Raw genomic sequence first — 10,609 nt, 5'->3', positions numbered from 1 at the left:
AACCCCACACACTTTTACACCAAGGAAGTAACCACCAGACAACAGAACAATAAAATAACAGATAATTACCAAACGGATACAATGTTGAACAAACCAAATTTTACACCAAAGAAATATCAAGCCTATAAGGCCAGAAACCACGAAAGAGAAATTATGCCATTGTCCGCAAGCATCTTTTCCTCTTTCCCCCTCGGTCCAAGTCACTTATTTCAGAGAGTTCACAAATTCTTTTGCTTTTTTCGCCAAGTCAGTTATAGACAGACCCCCCATAATTAAATCGCAGTACTGCCGGGTACCTCAGAGACTGTTGAATATTTAAGTCTCTTAATTTTTTCTTAATATCATCAAAAGCCTTCCTCTTCTTAATTATGGCCCCTGCAAAGTCTTGAAAAATCATTATCTCAAACCTTCATATACCAGAGCGTGTAGATCTCTTGCCAGTCTTCTGCATGTTTCTATTAACTGCTTTTCTTCACAGTGCTGGAGTCGCACAAGGCCTGGGTGGGGGTGCTGATCCAAACCGGACCTGCGTATCATGATCCGGTGGGCCCACTCCACACTCACCCGACCCGACTCCATCTCCAGCCCCAGCCCCAGCAGGTCCGGGACCCACTTCACCAGGAATTGGGACAGATTCTCACTTCCTCACGCTCCAGAAGACCACTACAGGGGAACCTTGATTGTCTGAACGAGATGGGGCGGCACTATTTCGCAGTTTGCTCCCCGTTCGGGGGACTAGCAACAGCACACAGCGCGCGAGGCCCCCCTCCAACACCCAGCACACAGCGCGCGAGCTCCCGCCCCCAGAACCCCGTCCAACACTGCCCCCTCCCCCCATGAGCAGAACGTTGTGTCACCAGAGTTTGAGTAATGAGAATCCTCTGTACCTTATCTACCTTGGCCTTTATGAAAACAATAGTGCTAGGTTCCTCTTGCAGTTGTCTGCAAGTTTTTTTTAATAGCTGTAATTGAACATTATTGCTTAAGTTAGTAAATAAAACATCAGATCAGCTCGTAAGACGATTTGATGTTATGAGAAGGTTCTGACACATGCGTGGCTAGCCTGTTAACAGAATCCTGCAGAGCATGAGGCAGTGTGTGGGAACACGAAGTGGCCAGAGATGCTGTGTGCCACACTGTAGGAGTCTGTGGCTTCAGGAGAGATGGTTCCTGCTCTTTGATTCTGGATTAGATTTGTTCTTCCAGCTGTCAACTTTTGAATGTTTAACCACCTCCAATTGGTGATATATATTTGTTTGAGTTTTCTGAGAAAATACAGAGGAATTAAATATGTGTATGTTAATAACTATAATTCTAGAGCGATTATTGAGAAGCGATTTTCGTTTCTAACAGTATGTTAATAACTATAATCTACATAATTTTTTTTCATTTATTTTACAGGATGGACATGTCTTAAGTTCAGCAGCTATTTGGACTAGTGATAACTTGTATCTTTTAAATTCAAAGACAGTCACTTTTGCCAAACATTTAAAACAAAGTGATTGGTCGGATATCCTCAGGTTTCCAAAAAATGCCACCAAAACCATTGGTGCAGTTTCATTTGGCTCTCGTCCTCCTGAAATTGGAGTTCTGATTGAAGTCAAGGATTATTTTAACCAAAAGAAATTATTTTTAACCATCTATAATGAAGAGACCAATACATGGGTGCTTTCAACCATTTTTTTATACACTGATTCAGAGTCTTTGCCTGTTAGACCTCTCTGTATGCAATTTATTGAATCAGCTTTGCCAGCGGTATTCATCTGGAGCAATACAACTGTATTCTACAGCTTGAGAAACAATAGCAAGAATGGAAAGCTGCAGATTAATGGAGACAAAAATCTTTCCAATGCTGTGGAAGGAAGCACTATCCATCAAATTATTTTTGGTGAAGTAGTTTGTTAATAAATTAACCATTTTTTGACAAATATATTCTTGACATTGAAATGTTACAGAAGTAGTGAAGCTAGTTGGCCCATTCAGCGACATAGAAACATTGCGCGCCACTCATCACATTGAAAACTGTCTGTTGATAGCAGTCAATCTTCTAAACTCCATTTCATTGGATGCTGAACATACAACAGATATTTTGTGGATGTCTTCCCTCGTGAACCTATGTCAGAATTGCCTGAGAAGGTTAAACTTGCAATGGCAATTATCCCATCCTATGCAGACCCTCTGCAAATGCCTTTTAGTTCGAGCTAGAATTAGAAACTTGTAACAAATCCATGTGACTTCCCTAATAGTTGCCCAGGAAATGTTAAACTTTGTTTAATACTTGGGTAACTCCAAATCTGACTGCCCTATCACCCCACTGAACCAATTCAATTTCCATTCCAACCCAACCCAACTATCCATCTATTATCTGACTTTCACCTCTGATTAATTAACTACACCTGACCCAACCTGATTACCATTCGACTACCCTGACCTGAGCCAACTACATCCCAACCACTGACTACTTGCCCAACTGGACCTAATTGACCACCCCCCTACACACATATGTGAATACACACACGCACATACAAATGGCCGAACAACTTTCCAAACTGTCCTGACTACCTGCTTGATCACTACATACCTCTTGATCCAACCTGAATACACTACCTACCCAACCTGGCTATTCCTGACCAGCTGTTTACTTCCAACCACCCATTAACCTAATTACCAACTCGCCTATCTGCTCAGCTCTACTACCTACCCATCTCCTATTCCCTTGAGGCAGGAGGTCTATTAAAATATTATAATTAGGTTAGACGTTTTCCATCACAGCTGTCTTATAGGTTTAAATCTGGCTGATAGGGTCAGCTCAAGGGAGGCAAGGACATTGTTAAGGTAAAGATTATGGAACTTCTAGTGAACCAGGAGGAGTAGCATGCTTCTACCCAGCTAAACTTAGTTTATTCATTCTATTAAATTCTTCAACTGCCATCAGTCGTCCCACCCTTACCCTCAACCCACAGGTATTAGAACAATCACCAGTGACTGCACCCTATCGAGCCTTAAGGACAAATCTTCCCATCCGTCATGCTCACTCCCTAAGAGCTCCAACTAACTCAGGCCATTTCTGCTACTATGGCCTTTTAAGAACTTGAATTCTATACAGTGCAACCCAGACTTCGTAACCAAAACTCTTCCCTTTTGCCGCACGTATGAAACCTGCCCTATCAATATCAGGGCTACAGAGTTTAAACTAGGAAGCCTTTTTTGTTCAAAGTCACAGCATGTTCTGAAATTGAAACAAAGTGAAGGAAGGAAAAATGATATTATAGTAGGGTGGATAAATAAATCAGAAAGTTATGAAATAATTATTTTACTTGTAAACATTAACATATCCAACAAGTATTTGAAATTTAAAGACATGTAAATCCACTTTTGATTCCACAAACAGCACAGCAGGTTTACAGAAGGATGTGTGAATATATCAACACAGCAATTTGTAATGTAAAAGGTTGTAACGGTAGAAAGGATGAAGAAGCAGATAATAGGAGGTCAGATGGTGCTGATGGAGATTGTGTGCAGATATAACATTTTTAATATGTATTACAGACTACAGTTAGTAAGGGTTAATTTTCAAAGCCAGAGAGGTTATCCACAAGGTTAGAATTTATCATGTTAAGATTTCTTGAATTCACTAACATTTTCTGATATTTTCAGTAGCTAACCAGAAGGTAAGTACTGCAAGTTGATTTTTTTTTATTCACTTGTGGGATGTGGGTGTTGTTGGCTGGTCAGTATTTATTATCCATCCCTAATTGCTCTTGAGAAGGTGATGGTGAGCTGCCTTCGTGGATTCCATTGCAGTCCATGTTCTGGAGGAATACTCACAATGCCCTTAGGAAGGCATTTCCAAGATTTTGACCCAATGACAGTGAAGGAATGATGATATATTTCCAAGTCATAATGTGTGTGGCTTGGAGGGGAACTTGCAAGTCATGATGTTCCAATGTATCTGCTACCCTTATATTTCTAGATGGAAGTGGTCGTAGGTTTGGGAGGTGTTTTCTAGGAATCTTTGGAAAATTTCTGCAGTGCGTCTTATAGATTGTACATACTGCTGCCACTGAGTGTCCAATGGTGGAGGGATTGGATATTTATGGATATGGTACCAATTAAGCCGACTGCTTTGTCCTGAATGGTGTCAAGCTTCTTGGGTTTTGTTGGAGCTGCGCTCATCTATGCAAATATTTCATTACACTCTTGACTTGTACCTTGTAGCTGGTGGATGGGATTTAGAGAGTCAGGAAGTGAGTTACTTGCTACAATAATTCTAGCCTCTGACCTGCTTTTGTAGCCACTGTATTTATATGGTGAGTTCAGTTGAGTTTCTGAACAATGGATCCTAACCTCTAAGACGTTGATGTGGGTGCCATTCAGTGATGGTAACACCATTGAGTGTCAAGGGATGGTGGTTAGATTGTCTTTTATTGTCAATGTCATTGCATGGGATGTATGTGATAAAATTGTTACCACAGAGGAATCTTAGGGCAATTCCCTCCTGACTCTTTACCATCTAGGTGCCAACTCTGCTAGGTCTATCTTGCTGGTGAAAAAAGACAAATCCAGGAGTAACAATGGTGGTGTCTCAAACCTACTCATACAATCATACCTTACGCTATCAAGCTGATGTTTGACCAGTCTGTACTGTAGCTCTCCCACTTCTGCCACTAACCTCCAGGTGTTAGGGAGGACTTTGCAAGGTTGACAGGGTTCTCTTCTGGCTATTATTTCTTCCAGGATCTAGGTCAATGCCAGGTGGTCCATTCAGTTTCTTTTCTTTCTTCAGATTTCATAGTGACCATTGCAACTAAATGGCTTGTTAGGTCATGTCAGAGTCAACAACATTGTTGTGTCTTCGGAGTCACATGTAGGCTAGACCAGACTAGATATGGGTGGCAGACTACCTTCCCTGAAGGAGATTAGTGAACTCGGAGGATTTTCCAAAATAATGGTTTAATTGTCATCAGTAGGTTAATAATTTCAGATTTTTTTTAATTGAATTCAAATTTCATCATCTACTGCGGCAGGATTCGGGTTCCCAAAATATTAGCTAAATTTCTGGTTAATACCACTTAGATGGTGCCTTCCTTGTTGGAAAGCAGCCTAATTAAACCTAGTCAAAGCAGTTGGAATTCCCCAATTGTGCTAGTATGACTTAACAAAATCCTGATTGTCTGCAGAAAAGTCAATACTGCAACAGAGATACTCCTATTCAACTGCACCTGTTTGGTTTGGCATTGTCAGATTTCTGACCAAAATAGATTGATTAAAAATGTACCAGCAAGTTTCTTTAGCACCCAGAGCTAAAGAGATATCAGCTTTTATCACACTAGATGGTTGTTTCCAATGCAAAGTGATTCCATTCAGGTTAAAAATTGTGTCCAGAAACTTTCCAGAGGTTGAAGAACTAAGCAGCTTGCATTCCTAATTGTGTAGTTTATAATGATGGTGTACTGTTGCTTGAGGGGACAACTTGGAACAACTGAAAGCTTTGATTAGGAAATTACAAACAGTTGGTTTTATGTATTCAAGAGGTGAGGGACCAATGTTACCAAACTTTTGAAGGAGCAAGGCAACTTCGACAGTGGCTCATTGGTTTCTGCATTTAAATGCATGTGTGGAAGCCAAGGTTCCTGGCTGATTTACTCAATAGTAAGTGAGCACTGTTGCCTCACTTGCATTTTTAGCACAAAACCCAGTTGAGTTTACTTAAAGGGAAAGGCAGGTGTTGGAAATACTCTGTTTAAAAATGTCCTTGCTTTCCACTAAAAAAATGTCGAGATGATTTTGCAACCCTGACACACTGAGGTAAACTTATAGCTCTGAATTGGATGCGTTGACCTCCCGTTTTATTTTTATCTTCCTGGCAAGTCACAGTGTGCACTGAGAGTCTAATTTTTTAAACAGCGTTTATAAATTTATCTCTAAATATAATGTGATACATATTAAAAATCTCATGTTTGTGTGCACACAATATCTGGCTGAACCATCTGTTGCCTTAATTTGGTCACAGCTTTTTTTGTCAAACTTTGCATTATTAATTGAGATGAATAATCCAAGTCCTTATGTAAAAAGGTGATCATCAACCCAAAATATTAATATGATTTCTCTTCACGCTGCCTAAACTGCTGAGTATTTGCATTGTTTCCTGTTTTTATTTCATCTGCATTTGCTGTATTTTTATTTACCCCCATGCTATCCCCTTTATCCAGCCGCAGAAAGCTCAGCATATTTTGTTTTATTGTAATTACCTAGTTCTTATTGTGTCATGGAATAAACACATTTTACATAGTAGATAATATAATTGCCCTATTGCAAGACCTGACCAACTTCTCCCCTTTGCACACTTAAACTTCAAATGAGGAACTTATGACTAGCTGGCGACTTGGGGAGAATGTAACTCCTCATCCTTTAAATATCCAACTACTGTCTTTGGTGATCAGTTTATTAACCTACTTCAAATGAGCTTGGTCTGCCTTTCCAGATTCTCATCTTAAACAACATCTTGCCTCTCCCTAGAGCATCAGGTAATCTGCTAATTTGCTGGATCCTTGGAATCCAACATTTTTCCAACATTTCAAATTTCTTATTCTTGGGTTCTCTGACCAACCAATGAAGCCATGATTTCTGTTTCCGGTAGTGTAAGGAGGCAAATCCAAAATCTACTGTGGCACCCTGTGCTATTAGTAGTGATCTGACCCAGTCATGTGAGCTAGCCAGCTCCTTAAGGAATCTAAACTGTTGTGGAATATACAGTTTTACATGCAAATTGTAGCCTGAAAATATTGATAACAATGATAAAGAATCCAATTTTTCCCATTACTTAACTGAGCAGGAATTCCTTCCACTCTTGCCATCTGCTACTAACAATTGTTAGAAATTAATATTCAACTGTTTGGCCATGCTTTGAGCCCACCTTCCTTGGCCATCAACTTCCAGAGTAGGATTTGAACCCAAAACCTCTGGCCCAGAGCCAGCGTGTCAATAGATATCCTAACATGTTTAGTCAATTTAAATGTCATGAGCAAACTTTTAAGACAACAGTTAGGGATTCAATAAAATGGTTTTCTCTTAGCATTCACTATGCCACATTCATTGATTCTTCATATTCACCTGCAACAAATTTTTCCTTTTGCCAATTCATATTTGCCTCCCCATCTTCGTTCCGTGAGATATTCACTCTCACTGCCACTCACCTATCCCATTGACCCATTTTGCAACTTAAGCTTTTGCTGTCCCTTTCCAATCTGCCATCCAACTTAGCCCACTTTCACTTTATGCCTTATTTTTTGTTATTTTTGACAATATATTTCTATTACTTGTCTTTTATTTATTTTGCTACTTTATTTCCGTTGTGCGTTCCAAATGCACGTTTACAACGGAAACTATCTGTATAAAAATCTCACTGCAAGGGTACAATGTGACTGATGGCAGTACTTCCATTGATTAGACATAGCATCATTGCTTGACAAATTTGCATAGACACTTTTCATGACTGAAGATGGGAAGTTAAAGTTTGCCATGCTTTGTGATGAAGACAATTAATTTCAATTTATTCAATATTCTATTTTTTTCAATTGTTGCAGATCATAAATTGCATATTGTCATCAAGATGGTCAACAATTTAATACTTTTTGGTACAGTTGGCATAAACACACTGGTGAGATTACACGTATGGGAACGACATGATTCAAATATAATCCTTTACTCCAACCTCCTAAGTCAGATTTTTGTGATTAAATTAGTCAATTCTGTAATCCAAGAATATGAATATCCTCTGGAGACTGAAATTTATAGTACTTTATCAATGCAAAGCAAGCCAAAATGTCCATTCCAGCAATTCAAGCACAACTTGGAGTACCCAATATACTATCTAGATATGGGAGAATCGCTGCATTTTTGGGCTGAAATTATATACAAGCAGGAAAGCGGATTACAAATAGAGATAATAGATCACAATAAGAATCTGCTTAATTGGATGACTAACTATAGCTATCAAATAACTGCACATTTTTATACAAGAACCAAGGTATGTAATAATTTATTAACTGTACTTATTTTGACTTATATTTTCTGAAGAGTATATCACCTTTTATAAGTGTCTAATTGCAGTCAGCTCTACTTCCATTGGCTACGTACAAAAGGGGTATATTTAACATTCGGTGGGCTGGGTAGTTAAAATTGCTTCTGCATTCTTACTGTTTGTTACCATGTTTCACCATTAATTTCAATTAGTTGAAGAACCACCAGAAACTGGTAGAAGCCAGCTGAAAATATGCAACTCGGGATATAGTTTGGACAGTTGTGTTCATTGTTGTGAAGCATGTAAATTCTGTCCAGTCATCAGTAAAGTTACATTTAATTGATCTCCCAAAGTCACTGAAGTAGTGTTTAAAAAGCTACTTGTGTTGCCTGACCTCATCTGGGACTGCACTGTTCCCATCCTAGAAATTCCCATTATTTCCATAGCTGCTACTCCTGCCTGTGGCTGAATCTAGTGTGTTTTTCTTGTTTCAGTTGTTCATCCTAATAATGCTGGCACACAATAATACGCATTGTAAGTAGGTAAAATTTGTCAAAGATAAGCAAGGCAGAAAATGTCACAAAGAAATTAAAGTCTGAAATTCTCTTGACATACAAGAAGAAATATATTTGATTCATTTACCTGAATATCTCTTTGACGACTGGTCCTTAATCTTACACAGCTAGTATATTGGAAGTCTGCAGCACAGAAAAAGGCCCTTTAGCCCATATGCCGATCAAAAACATCCCCTGTTAACCTTCATTGCTTCAAGGAAAACAAACTAACCTAAAATGTGACCATAAGATAGTACTCCAGTTGTGGCCTCACCAGTGTTTTATACAGTTTCACCGTAACCTCCCTGTCTTGTATTCTGTGCCTCAGCTAATAAAGGCGTGTATCCCATGTGACTTCTTGACCACCTTATCTATCTGCCCTGCAAACTTAAGGGATCTGTGGATATGCACATCAAGGTCCTTCTGACCTTTAGTACTTTCCAGGCTCTTTACCATACATAGTATAATCCTTGCCTTTTAGCCCATTCTAAGTGCATAACCTCACACTTTCCAGATTGAATCCCCTCTGCCACTGTTCTGCTCAACTGACAAGTTTGTTAAAATCCTCATGGCTTTTACAGCTATCCTCCTCACTATATACCACTCTGTCAATGTTCATGTAATCCATTAACTTCTTAATTATACTCCCTATATATAAATCCAAACTATTAATATACACCAGAAACAGGAAGGACTCTAACATTGAACACAGTGGAACACCACCTGAAAGACATTTCCAATCACCAAAGCATTCCTCTTTGCCTCCTACCTGTCAGCTAATTTTGAATCAAATATGCCACTTTGACTTGGATTCCTTGGGCCTTAACTTTCTTGATCAGTCTGTTTTATCAAAGGCATTCCTGAAGAAGGGCCTGTGCCCGAAACGTCGAATCTCCTGTTCCCTGGATGCTGCCTGACCTGCTGTGCTGTTCCAGCAATAAAGTTTCAACTTTGATCTCCAGCATCTGCAGACCTCACTTTCTCCTATCCTCATCAACAGTCCTGTTTACCTCCTAAAATAATTTGATTAAATTTGTCAAACATTATGTTGCTTCAGAAATCCATGCCTACTATCCCTGATTAATCTGCATCTCTCCAAATGCAGATATATTCTGTCCCTCAGAATTGTTTCTAACAACTTCCCCACCACCAAGGTTAGGTTGAGTGGCCTGTAATTTCCTGGTCTGTCACTTCCTTTTTTAACGTTAGCAACCCTCCAGTCCTCTGACACCTCACCTGTAGACAGAGAGGATTTGAAATTGCTGCTGGACCCCTGACATCTCCTCCCTTGCATACTTCAGCTGTCTGGGATATCTCATCAGCTTTAGATACATCTCATCAAGGCTTGCAGATTTTCAGGCTAAAATCTCTAGTACTCCTATCTCTTAGTTTTATTTAATATTTCAAAGTCCTCCACACTAATGTCCAATCCTGCCTCGTTCTTTTCCTTTGTGAAAGCCCATGCAAAATATTCATTGAAGACGATGCACACATCTTCTAGGTCCAACCAGAGAATACCTCCTTGGTCCCTCATAAGATCATATGACATAGGAGCATAAGTAGGCCATACAGCCCATCAAGTGGCACAGTGGCTCAGTGGTTAGCACTGCTGCCTCACTGCACCAAAGGTCCCAGGTTCAATTTCAGCCTCAGGTCTGTGTGGGTTTTCTTTGGGTGCTCCAGTTTCCTACCACAGGTCAGGTGAGTTGGCCATGCTAAATTGCCCGCAGTGTGAGATGCATTAGTCAGAGGGAAATGGGTTTGGGTGGATTGCTCTTCAGAGGGTCAATATGGATTTATTGGGCCAAAGGGCCTGTAGGTACTCTAATCTAGAAAAAAAAAGTCTGCTCTGCTATTTGATCTTGGCTGATAAAATTCTCAATTAGTGGTGCTAGAAGAGTACAGCAGTTCAGGCAGCATCTGAGGAGCAGTAAAATCGATGTTTCGGGCAAAAGCCCCTCATCAGGAATAAAGGCAGAGAGCCTGAAGGGTGGAGAGATAAGCTAGAGGAGGGTGGGGGTGGAGAGAAAGT

The 10,609-nt window shown here is 39.8% G+C and overlaps 1 protein-coding gene across 1 annotated transcript in view; it reads left to right on the top strand.

The window, feature by feature from the left end:
* Positions 1-1,434: 1,434 nt before the first annotated feature.
* The window catches only part of LOC122553165 (cation channel sperm-associated protein subunit epsilon-like), a 103,924-nt gene continuing 94,749 nt past the window's right edge, over positions 1,435-10,609 (top strand). Inside the window, exons 1-2 of the mRNA XM_043696752.1 lie at positions 1,435-1,888; positions 7,587-8,029. Coding sequence (XP_043552687.1) covers positions 1,726-1,888; positions 7,587-8,029 — 606 coding nt within the window. The 5' untranslated portion in view covers positions 1,435-1,725. The remainder of the gene's footprint in view (positions 1,889-7,586; positions 8,030-10,609) is intronic.

This window comes from Chiloscyllium plagiosum, chromosome 9 (genome assembly GCF_004010195.1).
Source record: "Chiloscyllium plagiosum isolate BGI_BamShark_2017 chromosome 9, ASM401019v2, whole genome shotgun sequence".
NCBI classification, from domain to species: Eukaryota; Metazoa; Chordata; class Chondrichthyes; order Orectolobiformes; family Hemiscylliidae; genus Chiloscyllium; species Chiloscyllium plagiosum.
The sequence above is the reverse complement of the archived record's forward strand: the minus strand, read 5'-3'. Positions and strand labels throughout refer to the sequence as shown.